General features: G+C 44.2%; 1 protein-coding gene across 1 annotated transcript in view; it reads right to left on the bottom strand.

Moving 5' to 3' along the window:
* The window catches only part of SESTD1 (SEC14 and spectrin domain containing 1), a 126,264-nt gene that overhangs the window by 15,827 nt on the left and 92,298 nt on the right, over positions 1 to 18,139 (bottom strand). Inside the window, exons 9-12 of the mRNA XM_083154707.1 lie at positions 12,231 to 12,442; positions 8,566 to 8,688; positions 6,292 to 6,486; positions 4,249 to 4,363 (exon numbers count right to left, since the gene is read on the bottom strand). Of these exons, the coding sequence (XP_083010833.1) occupies positions 4,249 to 4,363; positions 6,292 to 6,486; positions 8,566 to 8,688; positions 12,231 to 12,442 (645 nt within the window). The remainder of the gene's footprint in view (positions 1 to 4,248; positions 4,364 to 6,291; positions 6,487 to 8,565; positions 8,689 to 12,230; positions 12,443 to 18,139) is intronic.

Here is an 18,139-nt window from a genome sequence, read left to right as displayed (position 1 = left end):
AATGTTAAATGGCGAGGCAAGAAAAGACTGAGGCCGACGCAATGATTAAAAAATAAACTAGTGGAAAACATGATGGGTTATTTATCCCTCTGGGCGTCGGAGGTGTCTTTGGTCACTAACAAGTGGCTGAATATCTTGGACAGCATTTACCATGCAAAGATAGTTTGTTATACCATTGCCTGGCTTCAGATAAAGCTCAAAAGGTAAATCTTTAGTGTAGGTGACATCCCTCATAAGCTACACATAGGGGTAGCGTGTCCATAGAGAAGGTTTTACTAAAAAAAAAAAATCAGGCTTCCTTTTTGATCCTTGCCTTAGTTTGGAAAGGCTTAAGATAATCACATTACTCACGACATAGACTTTCAAATATAAATCACCTAACACTAATCACCAGAAGTATGAGAATAACATGGCCTACAGTACAGTATATTTCTCTTTCTTATCTGCACTCTAAGGAAAGTCTAAGGAAATGGGTGAATTCTAATAGTTAATAAAAACTGGGACAAATTCCCAAGACACTCCACAAATGCTCCCCAGATTCCCAAGACACTCCCCAAACACACCCCTGATTACCAAGACACTCCCCCTACAACGTTGCTGATTGCCAAGACACTCCCCGACCAGGCCCCGTATAGCCAAGACACTTCTCCATCCATGCCCTGGATTCCCAAGGCACTCCCCAATCACTCCCGGGATTCACAAGACGCTCCCCAATCAGTCCCGGGATTCACAAGATCCTAATCCAGTGGTCGGGGAACTCGGTCCTCATTATCCCACACAGTGCATGTTTTGCTGGTAACCCAGCAGGTGCACAGGTGTACTAATTACTCAGACACATTTTATATGGTCCGTAGGTGGAGTCAATTATTTCACTTGTGATTCTGTGAGGAGACCTGCAAAACATGCACTGCGTGGGGTAATGAGGACCGAGTTCCCTGACCACTGCCCTAATCACTCCTGGGAGTCACAAGACTCTCCCCAATTACTCTCGGGATTCACAACACTCCCCAATCATTTCTCGGATTACCAAGGCACTCCCCAGATTCACAAGACACTCCCCAATCACTCTCAGGATTCACAAGACACTCCCTGGATTCATAAGACACTCCCTGGATTCATAAGACACTCCCCAATGAGTCCCTGGATTTACAATGCACTCCCCAATCATTACCCGGATTATCTCCATAGCAGAGAATTAACAAAGAGGGTTTATAATAATAATAATGATGATCTGTTACAGCACATTCAAACAACCAAAGCCTAAATACAGTACATATAATAAGACACAAATATATTGGCTACTAATAACACAAAGCTTTATGTATCTTTACATATCAGATTTATTACGTTTTTTTCAAGGTACAGTAACAGATACAGAGAGAGGTAGTTATGCAGTAAAGTGGTCTCTCTTTAAATGAATGTGTAGTACCGTTTCGCATATATACATATCCTCATTACATTTATTGTATTTTTGCTCATTATCATAATTTTTTTGTGTGTACGTATCAGCAAGTGACTTGTCTGAACTAGACATTGCTGGGATCATTGTGCCAGTCATTACTGACAAATCATTAACTTAGGTCCAGCTGTATAATTAGCTGACATGGTACAGACTGAACCGCACAGAACAATGAGCACTACTGTGTATTCATTTGCTACAGAGCAGAGTATTAATCGTGGCCTCCATCCAGCAACTGCCACAAATGTTAGAATGGTCAGCTAGAATACTTTAAACAAAAAGGTGGATGTGGGATATTATTACTAATAATGGGCAAATCGTAATAACAAACCAGCTCGGCAACCATTACAATTATAATCCTACACCCGCCTGTGACACTCACAGTGGCCAGAACACTAAGGGCAGTATTCAATGAGAAAAATTTGCCTTGTTTTATGGCGAGTTTGTGCTATTTTCGCGTTGGAAGGAGCATTTTGCTCTCCAAAAGTGAACCACCCTATTCAATGTGATATTTTCGTCGTCTTTTTTTAAGTGATTTTCGCCGTGTCTCTCCGTGTAGCAATTCTCCATCTTTTCATGGAGAAGTGGAATGTGAACTTTTAAACTAAAAGGTTTTTTTTTTTTCATTTTGGTGTAAAAAAATCAGGATTTTTTTTCTGTGAAGGGGCATGCTATTTTTATTCATGTGCTTATAGCACATGAATATATATTTAATTTTTTAAAAAATATTTTTTTAATTATTATTATTTTTTTTTTTACACAGAGCAGCCAGCAGGGGGCCGGAGCTCTCGAGCCACTCATTAAATATTCATATATTCACTGCATCCGATCATTACATATGCACGATCGGGTGCAGTGAATACTGGGTCCCCCGCTGGCTATAGGGGGGGTCAGCTTGTGCTGCCTGGGTCCCGGGGAGCCCTCCTCCCCTCCACATATGTTCTAGGGCAGCCAGGGAGACTTTAATCTCCCTGGCTGCCACCGTCCCCCGGCTCCCTGCCAGCTCCCTGCCGCGGACGCTCGTCTGCTGCAGGGGTTAAGACTCGCCGCGAGTGGTGGCATGTCTTAACCACATTGAATAGTGGGAGCAGGAGTGGCAGCGAGCCCTCCGGAACAGGGCAAGTGCATGGCGACAGAAAAAATCTCTCGCCATGCACGGAGAATTTTTCTCATTGAATACTGCCCTATGTAAGGAGCGAACAAATGATTTGCAATGTGTGTTATATACCCTATCTGTATCGCCTGTCTGTCTGCCCTTCCCATTTAGAATGTTTATATACCTTGTGGTGGTCATACATGGTCTTGTATTGTTTGTTGTGGTTTTCTTGTTTTTCTTAATTTCCACGTTAATTTAATTGGGATGTGGGGGGGGGGGGGGGGGGTATAGCTTTCAGCTTTAACGCTCAGGGAAATTCAATTAGAGACACTTTTCTTTGTCCATTAAATGAATCTGTTTTCGGGTGTTAACCCATAGAATCCGCAGTAATTTCACAGACTTGCATGAACATGGTTGCACCCCCCAAAAATGGCTATTTAATGGGGATTTTTCTTTTGGATTCAAACTAATTTAACAGCCTCCGGGGGTAACGGTGGTGTGGGGTGCGGTGCCCCTAGACTGGTTGAGCTTGGTGGCTCTAGTGCGGCACACCTTTACATTCTATTAACACAGCACTATATTTTTTTCTCACTATTTCTTTAAGATTTTATTTTACCTACATTTCATTTTTCTTTCTCTCTCACTTATATCTATAGCTTTGGGTTCCAATCACTAATATTTATTAACACTATAGTATTTCACTGGTGTGCCGCTCTGGACTTTCTAGCTTATGCTAGTTTTTTGGGGTGCAACTAGATATAGCGCTAGGGATCCCCAATATACACAGAAGACTTGACGATGTCTTTGGGACATATCATATATTTGCACAATAATATGTAACCAATATCTCTGAATTCAAGTATCATGTAGTGTTCAAGATTGGTTGCTAATACCAATCAGTGAGCTGGGGGAAAAAAATGTCTTGTTTGACTAATTTAACTTACTCAGTATTAACCCCTCCCTCTCATGCATCTGAGTGGTATTACTAAACTGAGCATCTACCACTATCTATAGCCTCCTGGGATCGATTATTCTGCAGTAAATGACCACAGAGAACTGAAGTCCCTCTTAAGGCCCAAACACACTGGACAATCCGTGGCAGTTTGCCAGCACACACACACAGTTTGCCAACACACACACACACACACACACACAGTTTGCCAGCACACATACATGGGTATAAAGCAGGGAGACCTCGTTAATCCACTTTCTCGTCTGTACATACACAGATGACAGAGGGAGTCATTAACCGCCCACAAGAGGCGATATCGCTCAATATATCTCCTAATGTGTGTGGGGCTTTAATTTGATTTGAGTGCACTTTCTCAATAACCATTAATAAAACCAGACAATTCTGAGCATGCTACAAGCGGGACTTGACCTTTCAACCTCATACACAGCAGTCAGACAATACATGGAGTTATGGTAATTCTGACTACAGGAACCTAGTCGCAATGGTCAGTTTACAACCACTGCAGCTAAGCAGATCTATGTAGTGTGCAACCACACATGTGGCCACAATAAGGAGCCTATTGAGATGGTAGCAGCGGAATGATGGCAGTTATTTTGCACAGCTCTATCGGGTGAGAAATCCAGTGGCGGATCTGTAGCCATACTAAATGCGTATGCCAAATCTGCAGGTCACTGCTGTTACCAGAAGGGAGGAAGGGGTTAATCTACATTTTCTCCTTACCAACACTTTTTAGCTTCTCTTCAAGGAGTTTTAATGTTTGCTGAATTGCTGCTCCATCTGTAGGGGCCACATCAACGCACAGCATCCCCAGCAGGCTGTCCAATTGCTGCGACAACTGAGAAAAAACAACAATGTTTAGAAATCACAGCTCTGCCATGTTGAGAACTGTGAAGCAAGCTGTTACTAAGCTTTGGCAAACAAAAGGATTTCATCTGTAAATATTTTATTTCTACCAGCACGGAGAAGAGAATTCTGTGTGCAAAAAATAATAAAAAGTAACCAAATACTAAAACCGATTGCCATACGTTACACATAGGGGAAAGACTTTGGTCAGCGCTGGACAGAGCAGGCGCGTTTCATAGCAATGTTCTACCATTTGTGATTGTCTAATGAACATATTAAGGTAGAACAGTAGGTACTTGTGTACTTTCACGGCTCCCATCGCATGCCATATGTAGTGTATTTTCCCGTGTTTTTATGCATTTTTTATAAAATCGCATGCGCTCTGATGCGATGCAATGTCATTTTTCACAGAAATTATGGACATGAGTTGACATCATGTAAAATGCACCCCAAATGTCATTTTTCACATTGTGCCACCCCCACTATCAACGCCATCCCGAAGCGTGGCAAGCGCAGCGAGCCCGCGAGGGGCGGCGGTACGCGTCCTACGACCTTTTCATACCCCCACTATCCACGTCGGCGTGGAGTTGAGAATAGAAAGTGTGGCGAGCGCAGCGTGCCCCGTGAGGGGACGCGGATACCTTCACAGGTATCTGTGTCCACTCGCGGGCTTCACAGGTATCCGTGTCCGCTCGCCACGCTTCGGGCTCGGTGGCTCGCTGCGCTCGCCACACTTTCTATTCTCAACTCCACGCCGACGTGGATAGTGGGGGTATGAAAAGGTCGTAGGACGCGTACCGCCGCCCCTGGCGGGCTCGCTGCGCTCGCCACGCTTCGGGTTGGCGTTGATAGTGGGGATGGTACAGTGTGAAAAATGACATTTGGGGTGTATTTTACATGATGTCAACTCATGTCCATAATTTCTGTGAAAAATAACATCGCATCGCATCCAATCGCATGCGATGCGATTTTTCCCTGTACGATGCACATCGTTGGAGCCGTGAAAGTACACAAGTACCGAACAGTAATCAGCATTCTGGGTGTAGGATTGTACCTACAGTAGTTGCTAAGACAATGCTAAAAAAACAGCATGCAAAGTTCACCATTGCTAGCTTCAGTATCCTGACCGCCGGCATCACCCACCGTCCCCCACGTCGGTGGTAGCACTTGCTCACACAGTAATTTTAGCCGAAAATGCTTTAAAAATGCAAATCAATCATTTTCTATTAAAACATGCTGTATTATTAGGGGGTTTTCAATGCTGGCCAATATTTCCAATACACAGGAGATTGGCCAGGACCTATTCCATCCCGGCACTCGCTACTGCAGATTCAGCTTATAAAAGGCAAATTTGCAGAAATGGCCACTAAAGTTGCAAATTAGTGGGCGTTTCTGCGGAAAAACACACGCATTTGCTGATCCAAGCTTTTTCCGACTTGCGGAAGTCAAAAAGAAAAAAAAAGAACATTGAACAGATTGAATGCGAAAACGGACAATATTTACATCGGTAATAAATGCCGGGATTTAATATCCCCCTTAGATTGTTGGGTGTGGTACAGGGTTTCCGACAGTCGGGATACTGACAGTCAATAGTCAGACGTCGGGATCCCGACTGGCCGGACTCAGACAGCGTGGCAAGTGCAACAAAGCCCCCTGCGGACTCGCTGTGCTCGCCATGCTGCGAACACAGAGTCTGGCCACCTATTCTATTCTCCCTCTATGGGGGTCGTGGATCCCCATGAGGGAAAATAGCCGTTGGCCGTGCGCCGGTTTTTTTTTTTTTTTTACCGGCAGGATCCCGACATCTCTTAAATGACTGTCGGGATCCTGTACTGCACCCAGGTCGTTAGGTACCTACACGGTATCCTGTTGTTAATGCAACAAACCATTAATGATAGTCTATGTTATTCTGGACTATACCTCTTGGGAAACTCCATGGAACTCTAGGGCTGTCTGCAGCAGATTCTGCCGGAACTCTAGCTGGCTCGCCTGCCGGTAACAGACATCGCTCAGACGCTGCTGCAAACCTTTCAGTTCCACCAGATCCTCTTCATCGCCAGCGTTCAGGAGTGCTGCGATCTGCTGGTTCAGTTCTACGTAGACCGCAAACCATTCCTGCAATATGCCAGAACTGTCATTATTACTTTTACCCTGCCCATAATTATGGGGAAGGACAACAGACACACAACAACTGCAAATAAAAAGCAATAAAACCTTCTTTTCAGGAAGGCAGCCCTATCTATTCCCTGCAAACCAGCGACAATGCTGTGAGCTAGAGACGCCACGAGGACCTGGATCCTAGGGAATGGCTGTGTGTGTGTGTTCAGGCTACATAACAGCTGTCTCTAGGGGACAATTGCTCATTAAACGTATCCAAGTCCTAATGTTCTCTAGCCGACATCATTACATCAATGTCCTCCCGACTGGCAACAATTACCGTTGTAAAACAGGTATGGATCATTGGATAAGACAGACATTAGGTCGACATGACTGAAGGTCGACAGGGTCATTAGGAAGACCCAAGCATTGGGTTGACATGGGGAAGGTCGACAGCCAAAGGTCGACCTGGGGTTTTTCACCTTTTTTTGGTCCCAAATGTCGACACAGTCGACATGGACATCTAAAAAAATGCTCAGCATAATTTGTTTTTTAAAGGCTTCCATACACTTATGCGACTTCTCGGAGGTGGAAGACCTATAAGATTTCCCTTGAACCGCCCAGGAGTTTCCCAGGTGGCAAGATTGCATGAGAACCCATTCTTCACTGAAGGGGGGCAGCCCAATCTCTGACTCCAATGTGCATCGGACCGCTCATCTGATCAGATGTCAAACATATCTGAATTGTCAATTTTTCACTCGTTTTATTTGCCCAATGTATCGGATTCAGGTGAAAAGTGGCCAAATCGGACAAGCGTATGGTGGCCAGCTTTAGACCAAATAAAGGCAGCGACAAGCCGGAGGATGAACCCCCCCGGTTCAACGAGCTCGGACCATATAATGGTGGCAGAAGCTCCCCATTATGTGGAATTTCCGGCACATACAACACGCAGGACCTGATCTAGGCACGCCCCCTTTTTGAAAGTGGTCCCTGTCCTGCTCTTCAGTCATGCTACGGGGGGGGGGGGGGGGGGGGAATACTAGCAATATGGCAGACGTAGACCTACACATGCGCGGTAAACATGCTCTCTGTATACATATCACTGGGTTTGCATTTAACACTGGAACAGCCACAATGTGTGTTTTTGAGGGCAGGATAAAAGATAAAATGTACTTCTATAGTACCAGCTGGTCTTTCTCTGTATTGCACAAAACGATCCCAATGTTCTAAGCTCCCATGTGACTGTTACTGTTTTGGGTAAGGCAATGTCCCAATGTCAGACCATGGGCTAGATGCATCCCACATGTCTTCTGGACATGCACCCCATTACATCTGGACCCATGTTTTTACCTTTACCACACAAGGATACAAATTCTTCTACATGAAGGCTCAATAGTTTGATAGCATTTTCTAACAAATGTGCCCTCATGGTGTAGATCTCCAAATGGGTCTTATTTTTCCCTTCACAATCCTATTTTTAGTCCCAGGAAATCTACAGGGCTGACTATTCTTCTACAATGATAACACAGATTGACCATATATGGTCTTAGATCCCATGATGATTGGAGAGTATTTTGCCCAACAAGAAGACAAGGGACGAACATTTATCAATGAGTGAAATTCTTGTTGTCACTTTGAATGGTAAGTGTTGCTGCAGCCAATCGTCTCCTTTAAATTTCAAACACAAGACACAGATGATTGGCTGAAGCACCGCTTATCATTTTAAAGAGTCATAACAAGAATATCACTTGTTGGTAAATTTGCCAACAGACATATTTTATACAGAAAATCTGTGAGCAAATAAACCTCTTAAGCTTATTATCTGGGTCATTAAAAGTTTCACATTTCTTATACATTTTCGATGTGGTCGTCGTCAGTATATGTTTATTACATGTAAAGATTTGATTAAGTTCACGGACTGCTGAAATGTAAGGTCCGCATTCAGCACGTGCTACAGTTTCTGTGCACAGAGGATCAGAGGACAGAGAGAATGTCAGAGAATGACAATGACCGACACAGGGAGAAAGGAACAGAATGCTTTCCACAACGTACGAATAATCATCATTGATGGCAATACATTGGCATGCGTATTCTTACACTGTGCTGACTCTCAATCTCTTCATGTTTCTGCTGTAGCGCCTGAGATGCTCTGATAGAGTCTCCAATCCCCCACTGGGTCCTCAGCTGGTCGGATCCTGGCCCCTCCAGCCAGTTTACCACCTGTGGAAGGGAAAACGCCATTACTGACATATTTAGACATCTTCGAAATCCCAAACGCATAGCCTAGATCAGGTCTGTTATGTAGCGGGGTCTGTTGTGTAGCGGGGTCTGTTGTGTAGCGGGGTCTGTTGTGTAGCGGGGTCTGTTGTGTAGCGGGGTCTGTTGTGTAGCGGGGTCTGTTGTGTAGCGGGGTCTGTTATGTAGCGGGGATGTTCCAACCTCGATGTCTGTAACCAGTCTGCTTACTCCTACTAACACAGAAAATAATATTGTTTTAATTCTAGTGTTCTGCACCTTTCACAACCCATGCAGTTCCTCTTTCCTGCTGCCTGCTTCTAGCACAGTCTGGTCTGTATCTCATATCCAAGTGCTGAGGTACAGGGTAGACTGTGCTAGAAGTACAAAAAGCAGAGACACACGGCCCAGACAGGTCTAGTGATTGCTACTAAGGGGTATACCACTTGGAACGGGAACCTCAGAATGGGTGCATGCCAGTATGAAGGACATGTGTCTCTGGACAACAAAATGTTTTCTACAGTGTATTACCTGCAGCAGATTTTATTCGCCAGGTAGTTATGGGGAGAGCCCCGCCACCTCCTTTACATTCTCAATCAGATTCTAGCTATCATTTTTCTACTGAAATCTAGATTAGTTGCTATACAAAGTAGGTTATATGGTTTCTATGTTGTAGAGCACTCATATGCAATAAACACTTCAACCCAATGGGGCAGTACGGATGGTGTAATGGTTAGCATTACTGCCTTACAGCGCTGAGGTCATGGGTTCGACTCCCACCATGGCTCTAACTGTGCGGAGTTTGTATATTCGGGTGTGGTACAGGGGTCCGACAGTCGGGATCCTGACAGTCATTAGTCCGACTTCGGGATCCCGACTCGCCAGACCCAGACAGCATGGTGAGCGCAACTAAGCCCCTTGCGTGGGTTTCCTCCGGATACTCCGGTTTCCTCCAATAATCCAAAAATATAATGGTAGGCTAATTGGCTCCCAACAAATTAACCCTGGAATGAATGTTTGTGCGCGTGTATATGTGGCAGGCAATATAGATTGTAAGCTCCACTGGGGCAGGGACTGATGTGAGTGTTCAAATATTCTCTGTAAAGCGCTGTGAAATATGTGTGCGCTATATAAATAACTGGTAATAAGTAAATAAATAACCCAATACATATTTAATCTGGAATTGTTGCTGCACAGTTTTACTTTCTCTTATGTAGAATATACTGTTGTACATAGAAACAGACCTTTCAAATGTATCCTACTCTGATGAGAACTCAGGGAGACTATAGGATTGTATAATGGGCCAGTGAATCTGCATGCTGGATGTTATAACAAAAACTTCAATATCACAGTATTCCGGCCTTTCCTTATTATCGAATTCAATTGGATTGTGTTCTAGTAGAGCCAAAATTCTGGTTGACAGATGACCATTTTCAGCCGGTGTGCGCACTGACCTGCCAGCCCATACGAATGGTGATCAATCGGTTTTGCCTGAGCACCAAACCAGAATCCTCGGATCTGTTTTTCGGAAACTGCCTTCAGTGCAGCATTGAATAGGAAATGGCCGCAAGGCCGGGGCTGAATACCGCCCAATGTGCAGCTCCTGTGGCCTTTATTTTTCCTTTCCCATCGCTCTCCAACTATTCCTCCATCTAACTCTCAGATTCTGCCTCCCTCTCTCTCTCTTTTCCACCCCCTTTCTCTCTCACACCTCTTTTATCCTCTTCCTATGTCCCAGCATTCCACCCACATTATGTGTAAACTTTCTCACCCTAATGGTCCGCTCTCTGGGGATTTTTATCAAAGCTTGGAGAGAGATAAAGTGGTGCAATATAAAATACCAACCAGATTTTGTCATTTCACAGGCTGTTTGACAAATGACAGTTAGGAGCAGATTTGTTGGTATTTTATCCCTCTCTACAATAATTGGTAAACACCCCCCCCCCCCCCCCCCCCCAGATGGTAGTAAAAGTACTTTTGGCTTTTTAGTATCTTGCTACCAACTTACTTTCTGAGTTTCCTTTACAGTCTATCATTTAAAGCTACAAGTTTCCTTTCATTCATTCCTTTTTAAACGTATATGGCCGCTAATTTGCAGTGCACATTATAATGAACAGCTGCCAATGTCGTGGGCAAATGTTTGGGTAAGGCAGTGGCCAAGGTGGGTGAGTTGGGCTCTTTAGTGAAAGCAAGCGCTGTCGGTGTGGCACGTACACGGCGCCTCTCACAGTGAATGCCGTATAAAAACCGCTTGGTACGATTGCACAATATATCACAGAAAAGAGAACAGATATTTTGGCTTATATACAGCACAAACACAATATGATGAAGCCCCAGGTAAAAGTAAATTATTAAGTCTTCCTCGTGATGACATTGGCCCTACATAAACCATGTGCTTCCAGCACACGCCCCGCTCACACACAGCATAGACATGTGCACAAGCTGGCTGAGGACAGGGCATGTTTCTCAACAGTAGAACTTCTGTGGGGAGAGCAGACATCTGGGCTAATAATCCCATTTCCACACTGTGTGTTGTTGCCGGTGGTGTCGGGTGGCTGATTTGGCACCGACAGACTCCCAATCCTCAGAAAGATCACTGACTCATTTCAGACTGGGATTAAGACTTCCAGGATAAGTAGCTTTGTCACAGGAACCTCACCAAGTGGCATTTCATGTAATCATGAAGGACACATCCCAGACTACAGATTAACTCTTATGTAAATCACACCACGCACAGGAATAACATCTTCAGAATGTGCTGCCCATTATACATCTTACTTTACAGCAACATTAAATTATTTCCTATCCTTTCTGCTTGTTATTTTCCTCTGTGCAGTCACCCAACTTCCCATACTAGCATTGTACGTAAGGAAAACTCTGTCCCCATTACAATTTCCTTAATTTGACCAAATGATGGGTTTAGTGTATTGGGATAATGGCAATATAAAACTGTTCTGGTCGAACATGATTACAATGGATTGACCAACTAAATCAGATTGGTTTGTATTCAGAAGAGACCAGAGGTAGGAGGTTTGGAAGTTAATCTGATTAAATCCCCCAGGTCTGCCACAAACCGCAGTATATAATTTACTAGTTATAAGCCCGTCAAAATGACGGCTTCTGCAATGTACGTTCACTTTAAACTGTAACAGTTTTTACCCCAACCCTAATCCTTATCTGCTCCTATCTCTAATATCTTTACTTCTAGTTGTTGGGTGTCCTGTAAAGGGGTTAGTTATGTAATGTGTGTGTGTGTGTGTGTGTGTGTTACATAACCAATCCTTTACACCCAACACCAACAATAGAAGTAGAGCGATGGATTTCCCTCCTTTTATTATAAAAGTGAGGTCAGACAGCTCCAACCCAAAAGGTACATTTGAGTTTGAGAGGTGATAAACATAGAACAAGTATATGTTTTTCATATGACAAGCTGGGTATAGGACGCACAAAGAAATGTTGCCAAAACGTTTAAAGACTTGATACAAGGACACCGACAAGATGGTAGTAGACAACATTGGTTCTCTTACTTGCATAACCTTCTGCTGAATTTCATCCAGCTGCGTGCGTTTGCTACGTTGCCTGCAAACCTCCTGGTAACGGGTATATTGTTCTCGGAGGGAATCGAGAAGTTTCATGACCTGGGGCTGAGCCAAGAGTTCATCATCCATTGGAGACCAGGCGACCCCGCCCTCCGAACCATTAAATCGCCGCTGTTGAAGTTCCGATAGCAGCTCATGACCTTCAAAAAGGGAGGGGAAAAAATTGATTACAATTTTCAAGCATAAGCATAAAATAACACTGGGTGTTAAAGAGCAAACACAGAGGAAACAGCATGTGGAATTAACGCGTAATCAATGGCTGGCCAAACCGGTCCTCCAGATCTACCAATGGTCCGCATTTCCCAGACCCCCTAGTTGGTGCACAGCTGCAGTCATTACTAACTGTCACATTCCCCAGATCACCTAGCTGGTGCACAGCTGCAGTCATTACCAACTGTCACATTCCCCAGATCACCTAGCTGGTGCACAGCTGTAGTCATTACTAACTGTCACATTCCCCAGATCACCTAGCTGGTGCACAGTTGTAGTCATTACCAACTGTCACATTCCCCAGATCACCTAGCTGGTGCACAGCTGTAGTCATTACTATCTGTCACATTCCCAGATCACCTAGCTGGTGCACAGCTGTAGTCATTACTAACTGTCACATTCCCCAGATCACCTCGCTGGTGCACAGCTGTCATTACTAACTGTCACATTCCCCAGATCACCTAGCTGGTGCACAGCTGCAGTCATTACTAACTGTCACATTCCCCAGATCACCTAGCTGGTGCACAGCTGTAGTCATTACTAACAGTCACATTCCCCAGATCACCTAGCTGGTGCACAGCTGTAGTCATTACTAACAGTCACATTCCCCAGATCAACTAGCTGGTGCACAGCTGTAGTCATTACTGTCACATTCCCCAGATCAACTAGCTGGTGCACAGCTGTAGTCATTACTAACTGTCACATTCCCCAGATCAACTAGCTGGTGCACAGCTGTAGTCATTACTAACTGTCACATTCCCCAGATCACCTAGCTGGTGCACAGCTGTAGTCATTACTAACCGTCACATTTCCCATATCCCCTAGCTGGTGCACAGCTGTAGTCATTACTAACTGTCACATTTCCCAGACTCCCTAGCTGGTGCACAGCTGCAGTCATTACTAATGGTCACATTTCCCATACTCCCTAGCAGGTTCACAGCTGCAGTCATTACTAACTGTCACAATTCCCAGAGTCCCTAGCTGGTGCACAGCTGTAGTCATTACTATCTGTCACATTCCCCAGATTCCCTAGCTGGTGCACAGCTGCAGTCATTTCTGTCACATTTCCCAAAATCCCTAGCTGGTGCACTGCTGTAGTCATTACTAACGGTCACATTCCCCAGATCAACTAGCTGGTGCACAGCTGTAGTCATTACTAACTGTCACATTTCCCAGATCACCTAGCTGGTGCACTGCTGTAGTGATTACTAACGGTCACATTTCCCAGACTCCCTAGCTGGTGCACAGCTGTAGTCATTACTAACTGTCACATTTCCCAGACTCCCTAGCTGGTGCTCAGCTGCAGTCATTACTAATGGTCACATTTCCCATACTCCCTAGCAGGTTCACAGCTGCAGTCATTACTAACTGTCACAATTCCCAGAGTCACTAGCTGGTGCACAGCTGTAGTCATTACTATCTGTCACATTCCCCAGATTCCCTAGCTGGTGCACAGCTGCAGTCATTTCTGTCACATTTCCCAAAATCCCTAGCTGGTGCACTGCTGTAGTCATTACTAACGGTCACATTTCCCATATCCCCTAGCTGGTGCACAGCTGTAGTCATTACTAACTGTCACATTTCCCAGACTCCCTAGCTGGTGCACAGCTGCAGTCATTACTAATGGTCACATTTCCCATACTCCCTAGCAGGTTCACAGCTGCAGTCATTACTAACTGTCACAATTCCCAGAGTCCCTAGCTGGTGCACAGCTGTAGTCATTACTATCTGTCACATTCCCCAGATTCCCTAGCTGGTGCACAGCTGCAGTCATTTCTGTCACATTTCCCAAAATCCCTAGCTGGTGCACTGCTGTAGTCATTACTAACGGTCACATTTCCCAGACTCCCTAGCTGGTGCACAGCTGTAGTCATTACTAACGGTCACATTTCCCAGATCACCTAGCTGGTGCACAGCTGTATTCATTACTGTCACATTTCCCAGACTCCCTAGCTGGTGCACAGCTGTAGTCATTACTAACGGTCACATTTCCAAGACTCCCTAGCTGGTGCACAGCTGTAGTCATTACTAACGGTCACATTTCCCAGACTCCCTAGCTGGTGCACAGCTGTAGTCATTACTAACTGTCACGTTTCAAACCTGCTGCAGTCATTCCTACTATAGATCCACAGGTTGCCAGAGACACATGACCTGTTGGTAGATCTTGAGGAGAGGTTTGGCCACCCCTGGTCTAATCCATCTGTTTATTTGGCATGATATCCTGGTGATCCTCTTAAGCACAGTAATCTGAGTTAAAGTATATATGTGAACGAGTGAACAGTTATTTGCCTCCGGGTGCACCCGATAACTGTATTCTCCTTTGTAAATTGTTGCTGCATTATCAACAAACCACAAAAAAAGAAAGCGCACCAGGGCCTTCGCTTCGGTGCATGTCAGGATCACAGGCTGCGATTCTGGCACAACGGAATTATGCAGAACAACACTGCTGGTTTCTTTCCTTTCTCAGATGTGGTTCATATGCTGAAGCCATTGAAAAAAAGAACAGGCAGCTGTTAAAAGGCATTTGGAAATGTCTCTCTCACTGTGGAAAGACCTTGGAAAGAGATTGCAATGTATGCAGGCTGGCTGGATTGGGCATTATACACTACAGTTGGAAGGACAAGTAACGTGTACTGCACAGTGCAGTCAAAACAGAAGGCAAAACTATTAAAGGAGAGGGGGAGAGGAGCACAGAAACAGATTGAGGGGGAGCCAGGATTTGAGCCAGGAAAGAGAGGATTACAGTATCGATAACGCTGTGGGCTTCATTTTCGCTTTGTTATTATCATACAGTCTGATAAGTTGCCAACAAAATGAGTGTTTGCGTTTATGTTAAACGGTTTGGCTTAAAAGTCTTGTATTTAAACTCTGTATATAACAAATGACTTGTAACAGTTAAGCAAATAGGAAAAACAGAGGCCTGGATTCGGCCACTTCCCCGATGTTCAAGGTCTGTGTATGCTAATTTATGGGAATACACAAATCCTGGGAGCGAATGGCTTTGCCGAGATTTGCCATCACCGAGCCGTTTCCACCAGGAGGGGCAGAATGGGGGCGGCAGCAGGGGAACGCCCAGCATCCCCATAAAAACGCTGTTCGTTCCTCTGCACATGCAGGCAAGGAGATGCCCGCTCAGGGCGATCTGCAGGCATCTGAAAAGTAAGTATAGAATTACTGGCTGAAGAAATTATTTCAACGATGCCCTCGAATGCAAATGCGGGGATTCGTACTGCGTGGGGCGTTCAAACTTGCACAGCCTAGCGAACCGGACTGAATCGGACCCAAAGTGCCAAACAGGGATAATCTGACTTGGGCCCTATTAGGCTGGGTATGGGTTTGTTTTATTGACCATCCTGCTATATAGTCCCCTTATTCACCAATGTAGATATCAGTACATATAAATATACCCTAAAGCTAAATTAGAGGCAGATATATGAATGGTTTATCCTGTTATAACTGCAATTGTGATGTTCTCTGCACAAAACAGCTTAGACTCTTGTTTAACTAATCATTTATCACAATAGGACGCAAAGAACGTTGCTTCGGAGGGTGTCTCTTGGTTAAAATTACAAATATGTGACTTAATTTTTTTTTCAGAAGAAATTTTTTTTTTTTTTGCTATTTTCCACCGATATTTTCTATTTTTTGAGCAATCCTTTAAGGTCACCTGGAAAAATACATTTTCTTGTGAAAAACACAGTTTTAGGGAGTTTAGGGTGGTTTTTTTGCGGTCACAGCCCAGTTTTCACACAGAAATGGAGCTTCTTTCAAGAATTTACTTTCACCTGCCTGAAGCAGTTGAAACAAAATTGCTGATAAGTGGTGACATTGCGCCCTGGGCGAATCCATTAACCACGAGAAGATACACCTTATACCTCACTTTCTACACTGCTGTGTTTGTAGGCGCTAAGATTATGTGGTTTCAACGGAAAACACCGTTTTGAAACCATAGTAACCAGAATACGCCATTGGACAATTCACAGATCTACACAACTTCTACATTTTGCACTTAAGCTGGCCATACATCAGAAAGATCGATCTTAAGATCGGTTGCGCTCATGATTGTGTACAATTTCCCTTGAAATCCCTGGCAGTCCTTGGTGGTTTTTGGACACACAATCTACACACAATCCATCAAACAATCAGTCATACAATCCATCTTATGATTGTGTACACAAGATGTGCACACAATCTGCATACAATCAATTGAGATTGTATGATTGGGTAGGTACAATATATTTCTGATGTATGGCCACCTTTACACATTCATCTTATATTAACAACTGGGTGTATTCAATGGTTTTTGCGAGCTGTGACAGCGAGCAGTGCTGCACACACCGTTTACCCCTTGCTAGGTTTTTGGAGCGAGGGGGAAATGGCGTGTGGGGCCGCTAAAACAGCGAGGCTTGCGGCTAAATGCAGAGGGCTCCCTGCATTAGCCGTGAGCCTCACTGTTCGGGGGAATCCTCACTATCCTGTGACAGCAAGGATTCCCCCGGAACGTAGAATAGAGTGAGCGGCCGATGCTGGGTTAAATGTAGAGGATCGCTTGTTTTTGGCAATTCCCGCCGTTTAACCCCCTCTCCGGCCGCATTGAATATGGCCCATTAGAGTGTACCATTCCTTAATAAAATATAAACAGCCCGCTATTTCCCGACCAGACGGCCAATTAATATCAGATGATTCACGGGATGTGAGCAGACTTAGAGATGCTCTAAAGATAAAAGGTGTTTAAATTCAATGATCATCCCCCATGAAATAAAATGGTCCTATTGATTTCATTTGCTGACATTTATCGCCAGAGACCTATGGTTTCACTTAAGTTAAGTGCGCGTATGAGTTGCTGGAATATAAAATATCAGGACATTTCTCCATAAATATCTACAAAGTGTAATTAAGCGAACAGATATCACGCTGCTTGATTGATATTAACAAACACCTGACAACGGCATAAAGGAAAACATCACTTTTTCAAGATTGAAAAACATCCTAATATTGAAAGGAAATACAAATGCCTTTAATTGCTGCCATAATTCACTTTCTCCGAGCCAGTAAAGGACAGAGATGTAACTCTTATTGGTGATTTATTGCAAGTCTGGCCACAGTGATAAATCCAGGGCAACAATGATTGCAAAGCAAAGTTCTGTGCTCCAGAATGAAAACGCAATATAGGGACAGTACTAATTGCTGTAATCTCTGCTAACTTATATCACTTAAGTTATTTATTTATTACCAGTTATTTATATAGCGCACACATATTCTGCAGCACTTTACAAAGAATAAATAGCTGAACGTTCACATCAGTCCCTGCCCCAGTGGAGCTAACAATCTATATTCCCTACCACATGTACATTCACACACAGACATTCTAGGGTTAATTTGTTGGGATCCAATTAGCCTATCAGTATATTTTTGGATTGTGGGAGAAAACCGGTGTACCCAGAGGAAACCCACACAAGTACAGGGAGAATATACAAACTCTGCACAGTTAGAGCCATGGTGGGAAACGAACCCATGACCTCAGTGCTCTATGGGAATAATGCTACCTATTAAACCGCCCCATTCTGCCCCAGTTATCTCTATCAACAGAATGGTATCGGGATTCCGGAGGACTGTAGACTGACAGT

Source organism: Crinia signifera, chromosome 7 (assembly GCF_055691185.1).
Source record: "Crinia signifera chromosome 7, ASM5569118v1, whole genome shotgun sequence".
In the NCBI taxonomy this organism is placed as follows: domain Eukaryota; kingdom Metazoa; phylum Chordata; class Amphibia; order Anura; family Myobatrachidae; genus Crinia; species Crinia signifera.
Note: the sequence above shows the minus strand (reverse complement) of the source record. Positions and strands in the feature narration are given on the sequence as shown.